Source organism: Geospiza fortis, unplaced genomic scaffold, assembly GCF_000277835.1.
Source record: "Geospiza fortis unplaced genomic scaffold, GeoFor_1.0 scaffold70, whole genome shotgun sequence".
Taxonomy (NCBI): Eukaryota; Metazoa; Chordata; class Aves; order Passeriformes; family Thraupidae; genus Geospiza; species Geospiza fortis.
The window spans coordinates 6,195,655-6,215,281 of NW_005054317.1; the positions used below are offsets into that span (position 1 = coordinate 6,195,655).

At 41.7% G+C, this 19,627-nt stretch overlaps 2 protein-coding genes across 2 annotated transcripts in view; one reads left to right on the top strand and one right to left on the bottom strand.

Moving 5' to 3' along the window:
• Positions 1-2,073, top strand: part of PDHB (pyruvate dehydrogenase E1 beta subunit) — a 5,162-nt gene extending 3,089 nt beyond the window's left edge. Inside the window, exons 7-8 of the mRNA XM_005420239.2 lie at positions 158-299; positions 599-2,073. Of these exons, the coding sequence (XP_005420296.1) occupies positions 158-299; positions 599-744 (288 nt within the window). The 3' untranslated portion in view covers positions 745-2,073. The remainder of the gene's footprint in view (positions 1-157; positions 300-598) is intronic.
• The window catches only part of PXK (PX domain containing serine/threonine kinase like), a 24,696-nt gene continuing 6,950 nt past the window's right edge, over positions 1,882-19,627 (bottom strand). The window contains exons 5-18 of the mRNA XM_031056315.1: positions 19,594-19,627; positions 19,346-19,419; positions 18,436-18,510; positions 17,516-17,620; positions 17,256-17,357; positions 16,445-16,606; positions 15,037-15,154; positions 14,519-14,597; positions 12,409-12,457; positions 11,578-11,655; positions 11,077-11,163; positions 10,388-10,457; positions 9,469-9,528; positions 1,882-2,906 (exon numbers count right to left, since the gene is read on the bottom strand). Of these exons, the coding sequence (XP_030912175.1) occupies positions 2,698-2,906; positions 9,469-9,528; positions 10,388-10,457; positions 11,077-11,163; positions 11,578-11,655; positions 12,409-12,457; positions 14,519-14,597; positions 15,037-15,154; positions 16,445-16,606; positions 17,256-17,357; positions 17,516-17,620; positions 18,436-18,510; positions 19,346-19,419; positions 19,594-19,627 (1,302 nt within the window). The 3' untranslated portion in view covers positions 1,882-2,697. The remainder of the gene's footprint in view (positions 2,907-9,468; positions 9,529-10,387; positions 10,458-11,076; positions 11,164-11,577; positions 11,656-12,408; positions 12,458-14,518; positions 14,598-15,036; positions 15,155-16,444; positions 16,607-17,255; positions 17,358-17,515; positions 17,621-18,435; positions 18,511-19,345; positions 19,420-19,593) is intronic.

The window sequence follows — 19,627 nt, forward strand, 5'->3', positions numbered from 1 at the left end:
GCAGCTCACGGGCTCAGGGCGCAGCTCACGGGCTCAGGGCACAGCTCATGGGCTCAGCTCACGGGCTCAGGGCTCAGCTCTCAGGCTCAGGGCACAGCTCACAGGCTCAGCTCTCAGGCTCAGGGCACAGCCAGGCTCACACTCTGCCTTTCCCCAGGTCATAAACCTGCGAACCATTCGACCGATGGACATGGAGACGGTGGAAGCCAGCGTGGCCAAGACAAACCATCTGGTCACTGTAGAAGGAGGTTGGCCCCAGTTTGGAGTAGGAGCTGAAATCTGTGCCAGGATCATGGAAGGTACTGAGTTTCACAGCACACTGATCTCATTCCCTACTCTAAATCCTGATTATTCTTGATGAAGCCAGGCAAAAGCAGTTAGAGGTTACATCAGAGGAGTGGAGCTGTCTTACTCTGGAGATTTTCACAGGGTGGGTGACCAAACCCCAGAGTTCATAAACACAAACAAGCCAGAACACTGCTTTCTGGAATATTAGAGCTACAGGAACAAAATTGTTTATTTAAATAGAGTAAAATTCAGAAATTGAATCAAGATGAAAGCATACTACTTGGCAACCTCACACTGTCTTCTGTTTCAGGACCTGCCTTTAACTACCTGGATGCTCCAGCTGTGCGTGTCACTGGTGCTGATGTCCCCATGCCTTATGCAAAAATCTTAGAGGATAACAGCATACCTCAAGTGAAGGATATAGTATTTGCAGTGAAAAAAACTTTGAATATATAAGTTGTAAATAGATGTTTTAAAATCCTTATCTACAAGGCATTCTTGGTGTTGGGCATGTTGTATGCATAATTTCCGTTGTATAAGCTCCATAATCTTTTGTACAGTGGGGAAAGTATAGTGACCTCCCAAAATATTTATATGGGGTTACCCCCCCAAGCCACACTTTCTGTCTGCAACCATGTGGTTATGCTTGTTTGTTCAACAGTACAGCTGGGTCAGTGCTGCTGTTTGTGGAGAAACCCTGTTGTAAACTCAGCATGAGGGAAAAATCCTCTGGTTTTGCTTGGCTTGTAAGTACCAGAGGAGCTGTGTTGAACCTGCTGCAGCAGTGATTGAGTGCAGAGCTGCAGAGAGCAGGAGCAGGCCTTGAATGCTGTACAGCTGCAGGAGCCTGTGGTTGCAAGGCCCATTAAAGAGCAATGATCAGGCTGATCACTGAAGCCCAGCCCTCAGTGCAGCAGTTCACTGCAGCTCTGAGCAGAGGCTGTGGCAGCCTGGGGCTGGGTTAAGAGATGGTGCTGTGTCTGCTTTGAAGAGCACTCTGCACATGCAGAAAGGCTTCTGTACAAGAGCTCAAATAAAGATCCTGAACCTTTCCACTATGTGATGGGAAACAATACCTAATTTTTCCTTACTAGCTGCCACATGAGAGTGATTAAAAAAATGCCCAGATGCTTTGCTTTTACTATTCAAGTTTTTTGTGGTTTCTTTTTTTTTTTAACTCCTCACCTGGGCTGACAACAGCACACCCTTACTATAGGTCTTGCAGTGCAAAATGAGTTATTCAGCTGCACTGAGCCTAAGCAGCAGGTGTGTGCAGTGTGTATGAAGAGCTGGGACACATTCAGAGCAGCCTTTGGAGATGCCAGGGAGCTCTGCCAGGCTTCTCTCAGCAGCTCCTGGTCCAGAGGGAAAGCTGCTTGGAGGGGTCTGTGCAGCAGGGGCTGCTCTGCCCCTCGGGTAAATGGGGGGAGACGATCTTCTGTAAGCAGGCAGAAGAGCTTGGGTCTTGTTTCTGCAGAGCCAGGAATACTCCCCAGGGTATTTCCTTTAGCAGAGGTGCTGCTCAGTTCTTGGGAGGTCTGGCTTGGAGGTTGAATCCCACTGGAACATACCCACCACACGCTGCTGAAGGAATTCCATTAACATTTTAATAAAAATGAATATCACAGGTTACATGAAACTTTGTACAGACAATCTCTGCATAGTAACAAACACTGATGTACTTGAATTTTAAAAAATGGATTATCTATAATCCTTTAAAGTGCAATTTGTTTAAGGTTTTAAATCAAAAAGGATCTTGCAATAAAGTTTAAATGATAGAATTAACTTGAAGTAACTTTTCATTTAATTAAATCAACAATAACATCCCAGTGCCCTATAACCTCTCACTTCAACTGCTTCCTCATTTAAAAACACTTTCTCCTAGAGTTGAAGGTAGGATGTCCATTTAAACAAGCTTCATGAGACAGCATTTTAACTCCACCAGCAAAACATGGTGGGAATAAGATTTAATTCTCCAGTTCCCTCACCTGTGCAGTATGTTTTAAGGGCTGGATTATGTAAAACAAAGTGTTGACTCCATGCAGCAAGAATTGAGTTACAAGTGCATGAAAAGAGTTGAAAAACTGAGCAGACTAAAACTACATTCCTGTAATTTGAAAAAATGGGGTGGAATGGAGCTAGGAAAAATGCATTAATTTACCATCATCATGGTCATTCCTATTTTCAGATTTTTTATTCAGCTGTACAGGAGTTGCTGTACCCCTGAAGCTGTAGCTGGAGAACACAGTTCCTGCAGCCAAGTAAAGACCAGAGTACTCATCCCAGCAGGGCAGAGCAGCTCGGGCAGGGCAGTGCTGAAACCAGGGAGAGGGGAGCTGCAGCTGCTGTGTGCTGGTGGGGCAGCACAGGAGGGGGAGAGGGAATTGAATCCTGGAGTGACCGGTGGCCTCAGCTGATCCTGGGAGCGCTGTAGTCGCAAGTCTGTGTTTTCTTCAGAGTTCCTTTCTGGAAGTTTTGGATGGAGCTGAGCAGGGCTCCTCGGCTGGCGCTGACCTCGGGCCGGGCCGGGGGCACCTCCGTGCTCACCTCTGAGCCCGGGGGCGGAGCTGCTGGTGGCAGGGGCGGCGGGGGTGGGGCTGGGGGTATGGACGATGCTCCTAAGGAGTTGGGGAGAGAAGATGGAGTTTGGTTATGCCAGGCATGTCCTGCCCCAGAGGCTGCGTGGCTGGACTTGGTCAGTCCTGCACTAGTCCCATCATCCCTTGAATGCCAGTGAGTGTGAAGAACAGAACAGATGGAAAATGCCAAAGTGATCAAATCACTCTATCTGCAGGTGAGATGTCATGGCATCTGAGATACCTCTGAAATGAAGCCTGAAGGGCCTCAGGACTCAGATGCAAAACATGACTCCTGTGTGATCTTGCACCAAGGAAAATAGAGATCACTGAACAGGACTTCCCAGGTTCAGCTTCTCCTGCTTGTCCCTAGTGAGGCAGTTTGTTCTGTGGGACATGAACAGTAAGAAAGACTGGAAGCAAATTTTACTACCTGTTCTTACTTACATAACTCACTTTACAATCCTGTGAATGAAGAACCACATCACTGTAGTATCTGTCATGACCATTTTGCTTGGCCAGATTATACCTCATTTTTAGAGTACTAACTGCAGATAGAGTTTCTGGAAGTGTTTACACTTCCAAAGTTCTGTTTGACTTACTCCAAATATGTTGTAACACATAGTTGTTTTGACAGACTGAATGAATCACATCACTGTCACACACATCTCCAGCCTGCCTCTCCTGTTCCCAACTTTGTACTCTGTCCCTTGCTCTCTCTGCCAGCCACATCCACTTTCTGCTTCTCAACCAACCTCAGCCTGCACGTCCTGACTCCCTGGGAAGCCAGAGCCCACAGCGGAATGTGCAGCTGCTCCAGCAGTGAGAGCCTGCAGGGAGCTGTTTCCTGGCAGTTCAGATCCACGCAAGTGGCCTCCCTCATTCACACAGCACTCTCCCAAGCACCCTGATCTTGTGCAGCTCTGCTGCTGCACATCATCACTGCTACACCAGTCAAATAACAATGGACCATCTCATCTCATGTTCTGGAAGGAGTAGATAAAGATTAATATCCTGGCACTGCTCAGCAGTGAGTTTGAACTCTATCATCTAGATCATGAGTTATGCCATAGGAAGACTGAAGAGACAAATGGCACCTATTAACACTTGCTTCCAGTAGCTCTGACCTATAAGGAGGAATATACTGGTAAGTGCAAGAACTGTGATACTGGGCAAGGAAAACAACATTAAGGCAATCGAGAGACTCTTTTTCCTAAGGTGAACAAATATCAAGTAGAAGTGAGCAAATATCAAGTAATTATGTAACATTACGCCACTCAGACTCAAAAGGGATTTGATGAAGGATAAAGCTCAACTACAGAAAAAAAGCAGACAAAAGTTCTCTGTGCTGCATTTGTCTGTCAATTCCTCATCAACAATTGTTTTCAGGCTAACAACTAACAGTAAAAACAGAACTGCTGTTATTAAAACAAGCAGTTATACTAGATGAAAGAAATAATTCAAAACTCCTTCATTTTCTATCTGTACCAGTCTTTGAAGAAAGACTTTTCCCATATAAGAGCAAGCTCAAAATGCAGAGTATTCACATAAAGCATCCAATTTTGGCAGTGTACATTAATATGTGCTGTGACTGTAGCACTTCCAGCTCTTCAGGAGAAATTCTCATTGGCACAAAAGCCTTCTGTGAAAACAAAGCATTGAAGTACCCATTAAGCTCATCTTCACTCTCTTCCCTTCCAGAGGAAATACTCAAGTCCTAACAGAAACACCAGAGATCAACTGAAACAATTCAACCTGCCTGTTGCATGTGAATCAACTGCTTTCTAAGGTAACTAAAACTTCACACAATGGCAGCACACACTGAAATAAATTACATACTGGGGCCTTCTAACTTATACAAATCTGCTTTTTACACTTGCCAAAGATGTACATCAATTTACTATTAGAAATACTGACAAAACATTCCCAGTATTAGAGTCCTGTTTGTCTTGTGGATGGATGCCAGGAAAGAAAAACTTGGCACTTGTCCAAAGGAAGAACAAGACCAAAGGCAGTCCAAGCAGCCATTTAGTGGTTGAAGTGGTCAGAGCAGGACTGGTGCACCAACCTACCTCCAAACAGATCATGCAAACTGCTGTGAAACACCAAGAGCAGCTCATCACAAAAGAAGTGCATCAAAGAGATGCAAGAACTGCAGAGAACAAAGACAAGATTTTTGTCTGGAATTGCAAGGTGTGGCTGAAAGAGACTATGCAAGTAGTTGTACAAGATGCAATAGGGAATGATCACAAAAGCAGTGGCCAGGGAATACAAATACAGTGGTAACGTGTGAAAGAAGGCACATGTTTGACACGCAGAGGGCAAAAGAGACACAAAATGCTTGGATTACTAAGTATTAGTAGGCCAAGATTCCATATGCTATCTTCAAATTTTAGTCTCGTTATTTTACAAGAGTAGAAAAGACAGGGAAGTAAGGGCAGAGATCACCTTTCTTCCTGGAAAATTGTTAAATTCCTCAGGACTCACTATTATTGAAATTGAGCTGTAGTTGAACTCTTGGGAAACTGCTAACAGAGAATTACAGCTTACACTTGAGCTCTGCTGTGAGACATAAATACACTCAGGGTTCAGAATGGCATCTGACAAGCTATGAGCATTACATACTGAACCTGTCAATTAAGAAATCTTCAAAAATCTTCATATCCATTCACTTCAGTTAGGTAATCGACACCAAGTTGTCCTTCCCTTCTTGACACGAGTGGCGCAAAAGAAATCTCAGTTCACACACACGCATTCATACACATTTACATCTACAGATGAAATTGTTCTGCCCTACAGTGAAATCTTGTCCTGTATTTACTAGAAAAAACATTTGAAGCAAGTGCTTAGCTATCACTAGGCCCTTCAAATACATATGTTGAAGGACGTTGCCTGCAAACACACATTTTATTCATTCATGCAGTTGTAAGAATAAAACACTCAAACAAGAACTTACCAAGGGTTTTTACAGGGACATTTTTGTTAAAAGAGTGTGTTAAAAGGAATAGGAAGTAAATCAGATGCTGTAAACTTGATGCCTGAATTGAAACAAAAACTTAATTATGAATTTAAAGTGACAGCAATTGTGTAAACAGCATTAAAAACTTGGCTGAGAATGGGATGTGAACAAAGAAAATAATTTTAGTGATAGTTTTTAAAGATGCTGTATTTCATTAAAATAATCTGTAAGAACATTCAGATTTTTTTTCTTCTATTCCCTCCCAATACTAAGCAACTTCAAGATTTGCATCCAACTTTCCCATTCAGAAACAGAGCATCTTTAAAGAGATAAATCAGCATTAGCTTACTTTTCCGAAAATTCACGTTCAAAATGATGCATGCTCTATTGAAGACAGCAGAGAAAGAGAAAGGACACAAGTTAATCATCCAGTTCTCGTGTCAAAGTAAGAAAAACAGACACTGTTAGCTGAAAAGTTAGTACAGAAGTCAATACATTCTTACTCACTGACAAATATGAGGACAGCAGATTGACTATTTCATATTACATTTACAATACTTCACTCAATTCTGAAAAACGAACAACAATTTTCCATGCTCTAAGCATTATTATACTTGATCAACAAATACAACATCCATGCTTTCAGTTGCACATGCCATAATTCAAGCTCTACAGGATTAAAGTGCATTTAGAGAGATTTAGAAAGAAATCTGCAGGAAGATTAGCCACAGAAGACAAAATCCATTCAGTTCAAGAAACTCTTCTGCTGTATCAACACCTGTATTCACACTTGTGGTCAGAGACACCCAGGAAAAGCACTTCCTAAAGCATTCCACCTGTTTTACAGGAAGGTGAGGGGCAGGAAAGATGCACCATAAGGGTGTCAATGAAACACATGTCATACTGAAGGATTCAGAACAACTGGCACAGAAAAAGATTGTTAAGTACAATTCTTGCACTATTCCTGCAGGGCAGTCCAGAGAAGCAAAAGTGACACCCTCCAAATTTTTCTCTATTGAAAGAGATCTTGCTGTATCTTACAGGATAATTTGATTTAGAAAATATTTAGTGGAATTTTAAATAACCCATACCACACTGTTCTGCAGCCCTTCTGATCCTAGCCACTGCTCACAGCCACAAAGAAAATTAACAGATTTTCACAGCATCTGAAGCAAAGAATTGTGGGGGAAAAAAAGAACCACACCAGGAGAATGTCAGAAACACAGGATGTTACATTAGAGTCACTTGCATGATCTAACAATGTATTTCAAATGTTCTTTAGCCAAGTACCTGCAACACCACCAGCCCAAAACATTCTCACCAGTGAGAACAGCCCATGAGAGCCAACATCTCCAGAGGCACCTTTCCCCTCATGCTCTCAGTCCTGCAGCTGCAGCTGCCATCACACAGCGGAAGCCAGCCATGGTTTTATTCCTCACTCTGGTTTCCATCGACTCTCCCAAGCTCTCTGCTGCAAGCCAAGCCTCACAAAGCCTTTGTTTAGAGACAAAGAACCTCTCAACACACGAGAACCCCCTGCAGGAGGTTCCTTCCCCAGGGCATGCCAGCCTGGAGCCCTTCCCCTTTGGTCAGTGTCTCTCTCTTCACACACCACACCATGCATGAATAGTTACAGGCCAGGGCGGGAGCAACAGCAACAGCTTCTCCTGAGGGCACTTCTCCTCATCAGCCTTAGTTCTGCTGTGGTATTGTATCAACAGGATGCTTTGAGAGGCCCCAGTTCCAACACAGCCATACCAAACCAGACAGACAGACAGACTGAAAGCCTCAATGCCTTTTTGAGAATCATCTCACCACACTGACACCCACGAGCAGTTTTGGTACAGAGGTAAATATCCTTAGTAAGTACAAGGAAATCAGAAGAGAGAAATGCAAGCTACAGATGCATCACTTGTCACAAACAGAGTCCTACCACTGGACCAGTGTGTCTTTCCTCAAGGCAGTAAAAGCAGACTTAGAACAGCTAAAGCTACATCACTGCTGGTGAAAAAAACCCTCTAGTTTTCTCTCAGAATTAATATCTGACATTTCTTCTACGAATTCTATTCACAAAAGCATTCCTGAAAACGTGACACTTGGCTTTACACCTCATAAACAGCACCAAGCCATCAGCTCACTAAAGAAGTCCCAGTGTGAGGACAGGCAGGGCCACCAGCACCTTGTCACACAGGGCTGATCCCCACAAGTCATCAGGAGCACACTGGCACAAGATGACCAACAAACACACTGTGACAATATGCTCTGAACTGAGACAAGTTTCGAGCACAAACCTCAGCCTTTGATCCACATCTGCACATAAATCTACATTTCATGCTTAAAACTTGAAAAAGCTTTCAACCAAGTTCCAAGAGATCCAAGTCAGAACATAACTAAACAGTAGTTTTATACAGAAAAAAATGCTTTCTAAACATCTGTCCATTTTGGAACCATGTTTCAGCTACTTCCTTGTGGAAGTCCTGGCAGAACTGGCAACAAATTCTCCAGATCACAGTCAGTGCACCAGAGAACAGCAGTGTTACTCTGCAACACAGTAACAGTCATCACCTTGCTTAGGCTGACTGGGAGAAGTTAGTTCCTACAACACACACTTCCCATGCCCTCAACTTGAAGGAGAAATTACTAATTTGAATTTCAGCATGACTGATTTGAATTACATCACACAGACTGCAGTGTCCTTTGAAAGACTATCCACAGCAAAGACAAATTTGATTGCATTGCTTTGGTTAATGAGTTGTGCTGTGGAGAAAGTTCCTGGGACTAGAAATCCTATGGCAGGAGTCACCATAAAAAATGGCAATGCCATGGGCTGCTTCCCCTCTGGAAATGTACTCTGTTAACATCTTTTGTTATTAATATTGGCCAGTGCTCCTCTTCCAGTCTTTCAGACTGAAGAATATGCACTACTGCTCAATATTCAGATTTGTAATTAAACTTTCAGACCATTTCTATTGCCCACTCAAGCAGATTCTTCACCACTTCCCACCCCTGTCTTAAACATTAGCAAAACTCTCTGCACAGCCACCCAGCAAACTGAAAAACAGAACTGGCAAAAATAATAAAGATACTATTTTTAACTTAAATCAGTCTTGTTTCTAGATTTCTTTCTACAAACTCTACTGGGTTATCAATGGAGTGTAGCAGAACTGAGGAGATTTATGAAGCTTAAGCCACCGAATTTGTCACACCTAAAATTCCTGAAAATAAATCACAGCAGTACAGGAATAAAAAGAACAAAGAAACAAGGGATGAACAAGCAGTATTTCAGAGTCAGCAGACCATCAACACCAGAACAAATGCATACTGCAACATGAGGCCCAGAAAATGCCTGGAAAGTTGCAATGTGGGCAGGCCTGGAGTAACACAGACTTCAAAGCAAGCAGGTCCACCCTGGGTAAATCATATCATGTGTATCTCAGAAAGGTTCTAGTTACAAAAGGGGTCTCTGTGACCCTCAAAAGAGAGCACAAGCCCAAAGTCAGGCTGCCACAAGGTAACTGACATCTGGTGTTCCATCCCTGAAAACCATCTCCTGATCATCCTTGGGAATAACACCACCACTGAGGGGCAGAGGGGAGTAAAAAACAACATAAAAAAGATAAAAACTGTAATGATTGTTGAACATACCTGCTGTGGAGGGCGGAGTGGGGGATGATGGAGATGTTAAAGGGGAACTGGCCCCAGAGCCTGCTGAATAAAACAACAGTCAAGTAACTACAGCTGTGACACGGCAGTTCAACACAGACAAGACAGATTGCTGGGAGCAGGCCAACTTTATTGACTGAAAATCCAATCCTGCTTCCACATCTTGGGAAATGTATCCATCCATAGGAACAGTGGCTTTACAAGCCCCAAAGGCATAGGAAATGCACTCAGCATTTCTCAGTGGGAAACACTTCTGCTGCTTAGGCTGTTGGATACAGCATACAAATTCTGTTCACCTTAAGAGCTGTGCCAATGCATGGGTGGCACCCCATCTCCCCTAAGAGATGATTTTCAGTCAGTGCTGTACTCCACAACAAGCTGCCTTTGGACACACTTTAGCCAAGCAAATCAACTCTGGTAATCTGTTTGTTCCATAGTACCAACCACACCTTTTAACTAAAGGAAAATTTGTCAAAGGCTCTGTTGTTTTAAAATTTGGCACTGAAGCAGCAATTTAAGACATAATTTTCTCATTCATCTTAACACCTTACTATGTAACACAGATCACCAGAGAGTCTCCCTGAAGACTGCATTATTTAATGGCCCAAGTAATGGATGTTGTTGTTATTCAACTCAATTATCAAACAGAATGAAGAGACTGATCATTTTTTTGAGGAATGGGGCACAGAAAAGAGGAGGCATTACTTTAAATTTGGCAACTGAAAATATAACATCAACAATATTTTTAGGACCTCCATTTAGTTATTATTAAATACCCAAAACAGTGGTAGCAGACTTTGTAAAGTGTTGGTAATCCCCAATCTTTTCAGACAGAAGATGACAGGAATAACAGAAAACCTGACACAGCTGTGTAGAAGCAAATTCCTCTCTCTGTAGTTACCTGAGTTATTTGAGTTGCTGTATTTGGCTGAGTGCTCTTCCCCACTTTCATTGGCAGAACGTTTTGACTTCTTTAAAAGGGAGCAGAGAAAATGGAAGATAGCAATGAATAATCACTTTCTATGAAAGGTAAGGATTGAACTGACACACAGATTTGTAACAGCCACCCACTGTATCACACAATGCTTTTCAATGCTCAGCATCCCCCTCCCCATAGCCAGCACACACTGACGTGGTCACAAGAGCAGCAAGGCTGTTCTGTGCTCAAATATCTCCAGCCAGGCCCCAGGGAACTCCAGTGCCCTCGGACCACAAGGGAAAGGAAGGAAACTGACACACACACCCCTCCCCAGGAAAGAAGAGGAACACACACAGTGCTGCAGGCTCCAGCACCTCCCCAGGGAATGGGACAGAGCAGAGCAGCTCCTCTGGGTCTGAGCTGTTAACCAAGACTGGTTTGTTCAGCAGCCTCAAACAGGCTGCACCAATATGCAAGTCAGCTAGCACTGTAACTAAAACTTTTTAGTAAATCTATTCCTTAGTTAAAGAAGTGAAAACAACCAGGAAGTAGTGCAGAAAAACACAGGAAGGAGTAGAGTCATGTACATATGGCTAAACCTGTGCATGGTAAACATTACAAAGAGAAACACATCTTTTTCTGTGGGAGAAAACTATTTAAAGATTGCTTACTTTTCGTGCCAAGATCTTCCTTTTCTTTTTTTCCTCTTCAGAGCCATGATGAGATTGAGCTCTTGTCAGCCTTCTGTGCTGGTGAATCTGCAAAATTAAGGAAAAAATAGAAAAAGACCACGGTAAAATCTCAAATGTTTGAAAACAATGTCTGAGGTACAAGAAAACACGTTGTAGTCACTTTGTTTGGATTCCCTTTTTCATTTCTAGCTCTTCCTTTACTGTTTCTGGTAGAGAATGGAGACTTGTACTGAAGTTAAAATGATCCTCTAACTTGGGAGCCACTACCTGTGAAACTGCAACTCTTAAAACAGTGAAATGCCATATAGTCAACACAACAGCTGTTATACAACCCCTCATATTGCATTTTTGGGAAAGCAAATCTGCTGGTGAAAGCCTTTATTACTCAAAATCGCTTTTGAGTAAAAACTCACTTTCTGGATGCAAAAGTGATAAGAGGAAATTAAATGTCTGTAGGAAATAAAGAAATGTAGACCTTACCAATTTCTGTTCCTCTGTTAATCGCTTTTCTATGCATTCCTTGGAGATTTTCAATGCCTCTTTTAGCTTAGTAGGAATCTAATACAGAATGGGGAACAAAATCATGGCACAAGATGTGATAAAGGAAAGCACAACTTCACTGATCAAAACTCACCATTCATCAGATGACATTTCTCATCTAAAGCCCCAAGATGTGACACTACTCCTTTAGTGAAGCAGAAAAGACCCTAGATCAATGTTTTTCTACTCCAAATCTAGCTACAGATCAGCAGGGACAAAGAAACACCAAACCCTGGAAGGGATACTCTAAAAGCAAGGATAGATAACTACTTTGAGACTCCAGTCACATCCCCCAATTTCTGTAAGGCTGACAACACAAGACACAGGGCACAAATCCTCCAGGAGAAGCCCCTGGGGCAGCTCCCCAGTGGGGTCAGAAGTGGCCCCTGAAATGCCCCAGTGCTGGAGCTGGCAGCAAGGTGCTGATGGTCTCAGGTAGCAGAGCTGGCTCCCAGAGGGGCTGGCAATGGCTGTGCCATGGCATTTCCTCTCACTGCAAGGGACCTGCAGGGCACAGAGCCTCTGCTCACACAGAGCATCACCATCAGCCACACAAACGGGCTCCAGCTCAGCAGCTGCCCCTGAACACCCCTGGGTCACATCCAAGGGGTGGCACAACATTCTCAGGGACAGGGTGGCAAAGGAATCCAAACACTGATGGCAACAGCCAGAGGCAAATCAAGCCAGATCTCCTCAACTCCCTCTGTCAACAGGTAGCTACCCACACCCTGCCACTACCACAAACATCAGCAAATCAGTGTTCAACTCTACCTTAAACTGTGGTTTCTCAGAGTTTGTTAGCAGGACATCACTGAATAATCTGTGAGTTGATAAAAAAAAAGTAATATTATTCCCAAGAGACAGGCAAAACCAGAACAAGAATACTACTGGCACTGTTCACTTAAACCCCTCTTTTTCCCTTTGCTTCTCTGTCCTCAACCCTTGGCTGCAGATTTCTATGTACTGCTTCTTATTTTCTAAGCACTGCTGTAAGAGTAGCAGCACCCAACACTCAGAATGTAACCACTACTTATGGCTGAGAAAACTGGTTTGTGTGAGCTATTCTGAAAGGGGATAGAACAGGTACAGTTATCAAAGGCAGAGAAAGGTTCCCCCCAACAGAGAATATCTTTTCCTTAAAAGCATATAGATTTTTTATTTTAAAAAAAATTCCAGGGACTTTATTTTAAATTTCACCAAAACAAAAACATAGCTCTTGTTAAAAAAAACTTCTCTTAGCACAACCCTTGTCTTAGAATTAACAAGGAACATGTGAAAGACCAAGTGAACTTAACATTTGAAAATATCTGCATTCTTGCCTGTCCTCTACAAAAGGCAATTAAAGCAAATACTGTAATATTTTTGGCTCTCCCCTCTATGGTATCAGCAGAAACAGAATAAATTATTAATCCTTTTCCATCCAAAACAAAGACACTAGAGGGCAATGGTAGTCTGAAAATAAACTGGTTAGCCCATTTCAAGATACTTTGTCCTGGAGAACATACTAGAAAATTGTCACAGAGAGACCTCAGTCTTGGCTCCAAAATAAATAATTCTGAGTTGCTGTTCACTATGGAAAATTATCACAGGCATATAGTAGAGAAAATTAATTCACATCTAGAATCAAGTTAATTCAGGAGAATGAACAATTTAGAAATAAAGCAAATTTTAAAATACTTCAAAAATCCATGAAAGTTCATCCTTATTTACAGGACTTTCTGACCCTTTCAGATTACATGTTCTTATGGCTATAATAAATATATATTTCAATTCTAATAATTGCTTTAAATTACATTAATTGCATTGCATAGCTATGTAGAAGACTTTTGTAAAGAGTATTGGTATGAAGGGAATGTAGTATAACATCTTCCACATAAAATGCAGCTGGGCATAGATTGCTTATTCAGCATCTTTAAACACCTGTATATTTCTGTATTCACAGTTTTCCTATAGTATTTCTACCTGCTTGCACTGTTCTGTCTACCTCACACCTCAAAAAGCAGAGGAGGGCAGGAGAAGAAAGAATTGAAGGCTGCAGTGACTCTTCCCAACCAAGAAATCTGAACCTGAGAGCAGGCTCCAAATGCACTGCAATCTGTGCTGTGAGAGCAGACCCAGATTTAGGTATGGTCAACCTGCCATTGAGGGGGCCCCAGCTACAGCATCTCACATTGAGAACTAATGGAAGAACCTCCCACCAGAACTGTGGTTCCATGCTCAGTGTGCTGGTGGCATGTCCCAGCATGGGGACAGCAATTTCCCTGGAATGCTGTGCCCTAACTGCAGACAGGTGTGGTCCCCACTCAGGGGCACCATGACAGTGCTCCCTTTCTGCATCCTGGCCTTGCCCCCCTGCACTGCATACTTGAAAGGCAGCCTGTAAGGAAATTTATTCTGTCTATGCTTCAGAGAATCCCTGAGCCAGCCCTGCAAGAAACCAGAGAGAACTTCCATTTTACATTTCAGACCCAGAGCAGCTCTGAATGTCACTGCTGAGCAAAGCAAGAGACGTATTTCACCAGTGCTAAGTGAACAGCAGAACCTTCTGAAGACAACATGCAAAAAGACTCCTTATTGTAAATCATTTAAATCAATCTGTACATGATCTCAATCATGCTTGGATTACTTGAATGGCTGGATTAATTCAAATCATGCTAAATAAAGTGCATATGTAACAGCTCCAACACAGAGAGACAAAGAAACATTAAACACACATATTAACAAGGGATGGGTTCTAGAAAGCCTACCAAGCTTCACTTGGGATACATCCCTCAGAAGAAGGAGCAAACCTTTCTAAAGAGGAACAAGAGCAGAAAGTTTCTTCCTCCTGAAATAATTAAAAACATTGCTATGAGCATAAAACAAGTCGAACAGGACTTACGGCATCTGTAAGAGCCGGGAGACAGTTGGCATCCCATTCTTCAGAGCTTCACAAGTCAGAATGGACTCCAACACTGACACTGCCAAAGAAGGAACAAGAATTAACACATTTTTGCACAGCAGGATAGCAAATGATTTAGAATGGACGTCTGGCACTGCTTGTGATGCTCCCCTAAGTATTGCATAAGGCAAGCAGTGATGAAGCTCTGTGGCATGTGGGTTTTATTATAGCATTACTATTACACATAGAAGCTTTTCAAGAATGTTAGACATGAGGCAAGGGAATCCAGGCATCTCATTACTTGCTAAACACTGCTTTGTCACTCACCTAAAAAAGTTTTACTCATGCATCAGATATATTTGATGAAGAACACATTTTCTATTTGACCAAATTGCTAATTCTTTCTGGGCACAGGGTGCAAAGATCTCAGGCTGTTATTTCACAGCCCTTCAGCTTAGGTAAAGTCTAAGAGTGCACCCAGGCAGCTGTGACTGAGATGTTCTGCCCTGCATACTAACCAACAAACACTGATGGAGCAGGGGGGAAGCTCTCCACTGGAATGGTGTCTGGAGGTCTTCCATAGGTCATTTCATACAGTAAGTGTCCAAAGCAATGAACATCAACACCCTCTAAAGTCTGTGGGGGAACAAAAATAAAATAAAACCACAACTTGTTAGTTTTTCACAACTGGTTAACCCAGTGATCTTGCATGTGAAGACAGAAAAGAGGAACCATTAAGGCAGTTCCTAACCACAACCATTTCACTGCATAACTGTAGCTCAGATGAAATCTTCATGCTACAAGCTACAGCAGCCTCTGTTGCCTTTCTGTACAAGATGGTACAAATAGGAGAGCAGTGTAGTCATGTTCTGTAAAGATGTGTGAAGTAGCAAACTGTTCACAAAGCAGTTTAGAGATCTACACACCAAGAGAAGTCCCAACCAAGCACACTTTCCTGGCTAAGTCAAACAGCAAAGAATGAGATTCATAAAACAACCAGCTGTCACTTTACAGGGAAGTAGATAAAAAGATGGGAAAAACTGCATACCAAACAAACCTAGGAGAGTCTCTTTTGCTCCTCCTTAGGTTTGTGCAAGCTGTACATACATGCTGAGCTCCCAGACAGCATATTTCCAAGATTTCTGAATCATGTTTAAACAGAAGAGGTTCCTCTTACTGTAAGAGGCTTTGATGGCACTAACAGATTTGGACTAACCATGAACTTGTGATCATTTCTTTGACAACACAGTAGAACTTGTTTAGCAAGGTCAGCAAGCAGCTCTCTCGTGATGCTGCACAGAATTTATTACAATGGGAGCCTAAAGGCAGGGAATGATGTTACTGCAACAGGGCAAATTTGTTTTCATATTTTTGCAGTTAGATAAATATTTTGCTTTGTAAGCCTGCAGTCAAACAGACACCCCTCAAACAAATAAAAATAACCTTTTAATAGCTAGAATCTTCAAGCATCTGATCAATTTTCACAGTCCCCACCAAAGATAAGGCTGATTACTGCTCCCAGCTAAGCACAAGTAAACAGCTGTGCTCACTGTACAGACATAGAAGTGAAACTGTAGTAGACAATATGCAAATTCCTATGAAATACAGACCAGGGTGGAAAGAGATCTTAAAACAATTGCACTTTACCTCTATTTGTGCTGGCACTGTTGTCATAAAAACACTCCCCTGCACTCCCCCTCTACCTGCTTCCCTTTGGCCTCAGCCTCACTCCAGTGTGCTGCAACAGAGCTGCTGTGCAGCCAGACAGTGATTTGGGGGAAGAAAAAAAGCAATTTGATGGAGCAAAGTTCAGATTTAAAAAAGGGGCTTGGAAGAGGATTTTTCATTCTAGTCAGTTCTCCACAAACAAAGGCTGAGAACAAAGATTTGCATAAGAGTCAGATGAATTCCTTGTCTGAGCCTTACATTAATTTTCCGAAACTGGGAAAAGTATGATCGATAAAATGATGGGAGTCCCAACAAGGAATTTTCTAGATCCAGTAACTTGCAGGTATCCCCATCCAGCATCACATTGGCAGAGTGAAGATGGCCATAAGGAAATCCTTTCTCATGGAGGAATTTCAATACCTGAAAAAAATGGAATAGAGAAGCACTATCAGAAGATGCTCTGATGATCTCAAGACTGTAAAATCATCAACTTAAATGCTCCAAGACTAAAGCAGACACATAATAAATGAGACCCCCATTTGGAATGCTCACTCAACTTGATCTTCTATCTACATCCTCTTTGGCTGACTATTCATTCCCATTTCACTGGTAGCACTTTTCACAAAACAAATATTTGATGCTGATCCTCAAAGCAGGCTTATGGACACCTCCCAAAGAGATCTGGAAACTAAAATTTAAAATTCTGCTGAATATGATAGTTGGAGTAAAAAAAAAAATTAAAAACATGCTAAGAACCATGAATTTATGGTACATGTTCTGCAGGCTATGAGTTAATTCTTTCCCTTTTTACACAAGGAACAGACTATATTATCACCTTTCTCCCATTTAAGCTCCATGCATATCAAGTGCATTTTTTGGGGGGGTCATAAATGGTCTCACAAAAATATATCTAAATTCAACTCAGCAGATCTCAATTTACATTTAGCTTTGAAGTCTGCTGCTGATATAAAGCTCGTGTACTCAGAAATGTGTCCATTTTCTGTAGTTAGGCCAGCTGGCCTCCAAAATAATAAATCAAAAAAGCTGGCAAATAAAGAAAAAAAATTACCTCTAATATTTGCCTTCCATATGTTTTTATTTGCTGAAGTTCAAGACCTTGAATTTTTTTAGGATTGCAATACTTCTTCAGGAATGGGTCTTTTGGCTTTGCCTTTAAAAGAAACAAACAAATCAAGTATCATGCCCAGAAAAGTCATTATTTGTCTTAGCTTGCTTAGCAATTGATGGCAAACACTTTTATAAAAAACATGAATGGTTATTCCAGCATAAGCTGTGCCATTTGACTTGGGGGTAGGGGGAAGATGTTACCTTGTAAATAAGGTCCTTTAGTGTCCCTTTTTCACTGAACGGTCTAATAACCAGCGCTGAAGATTCGTTGGCAGTGGCAAAAGTGATTTTGTAAATATAAGGATGCTACCAAAAGAAGAAACTGAAGGTAAATTTTAGATTATGGATTTTTAAAAATCATTTGCATTCAATTCACAAGTAAGAAAAGATCAGTCTGAATTGTATATTTAAAGTAGTAAATTGGATTCTGTCAGTGGCATGGAGTAACTAAAATGATTCAGTCTTAACCTGGAGTAAATGCAAAGAAAACTTCACAAAGACATTATTCAATTAACATATAAATTAAAAAAACTATTTCAGCCAGTCTTTCATATGCTTAACATCCTTAAAGAGAGACTCCAGAGACTCCTTTTGTAGTCAAATGCCAGTTTTTCAGGCAGAGATGTCTACTGGATTTATAATGTGGCATTTCACAGGAGCTTAAATTGTACACCCTCCACTGCAGCTCTACTAAGATGCTCCTGCCTTGAGTCCAAAGAACTGAAAAAATAATGAAACTTGTTCCACTGCCTCATCCACTGCTGCCTGAGAATATGCCAGCTCACAGGTTGGCAATTACACCCAAACAGCACTATCCTAACAGCCTGAAGGTGTTGAGGAGATTAAATAAAAGCTCATGATCTCACAGTACTGCACAAGAAGAAAAAAATCAAATCAACCACAACATTGAATCTCCTGTAATAATCCTGCAGGATTAGTACTTGTGCTGAGAACATGTTACTTCTTAGTATATGAGAAATGTAATTAAAAGGTTTGCAAACCTTTAATGAAAGCAAGTCTAAAATTACAAACTATGCCAACTAGGCTACATGTGCTTTTCCAAGATCAGTCCTTGACACACACTTTTGTGCTAGCACAATTTAAAAATCTTTAGTACTCACAGAACAGGAGGAAAGAAGTTTCACAGCATACTGTAAGTCTCTGTCAGACAAGTATTTATCAGGGCCAAGATCAGCCTGGAAGTAAATAGGAAAAGAATAGCATCATAATACATGTTGCATTCCATACAGAAAATGTGATCAATGTTCTACCCTGGTAAATTAGGACACATGTTTGAAGGCATATTTTGAAGAGCAAGCAAGAAAATTACACATACAAAATGAAACCTGAGGAGGTTGAGTAAGGCCATACAAACATCCTGACCATAAATAAGTATTACTGCCTCTTTCCTCCCACAGACCTGACATGCATTACTACCACTGAATGAACTTTGCCAACCCTAAACTGGGGGACTGTGTACATTAGGAACTGATAAGGCACGTTCTTCCTCTGCAGCAAGAAAAACTTCCCTCCTCCCACTAAAGCCTCCAGGCTTTAGTGACATCCATGCTCCAGTGAAGTGTCACAAATAGCTGTGCTCATACAACCAACAGGGTAACACATTTCAGCACAGGAGCAAAAGCAACTCTCATTAAGGGAGCAATTCATGCCCCCCTCACCTATTAACTTATCAGTACAACTAAAGATCTGAGTAGGAAAACCCATGACTTTAAAAAGTTCATCTCATTATTTTTAGTGAGCACATTTATATTATGGTCAACAGCCACATCATGACAAGTAAAGAATCCTGAGGTGCAGGTTTGGGAACAAGTGACCAGGCACAGAAACTTCCAAACTGGATTTGCCACCAGAGGAAAGAAATACAGGAAATTCCACACCACACATCTACCTAAGGGCTTCCTCAAAGCCTGAGCTCTTCGATCTATCTCCCCATCACTCACACATGGTAGTCAAAATCAAACTTTGAGTGAAATTGAGAAAGACTTAAGCATGAAATTAAAGCATAGATACCCAGCTTAACACTAGCCGTTCCTTTGGTTGATTCTTAATTTTCATTAGGAAATATTTCTTACGTATTCGCCAACCTACAAAAAAAAGTAAAGAAAAAAATCAGCAGGGGCTTTAATTAAACACTGCAAAATCACACAGCTTACAGGCAGGACAAGGTCTGTAAGCAAAGACAGTACTGGAATCTTAGGACAATTCTCATAGTTGGGGAAAAAATCAGAGAAGTTTTCATGCACACATGCCCCTCTTACCTATATCTTTTAATGGTTCAACTACTTCCCACTT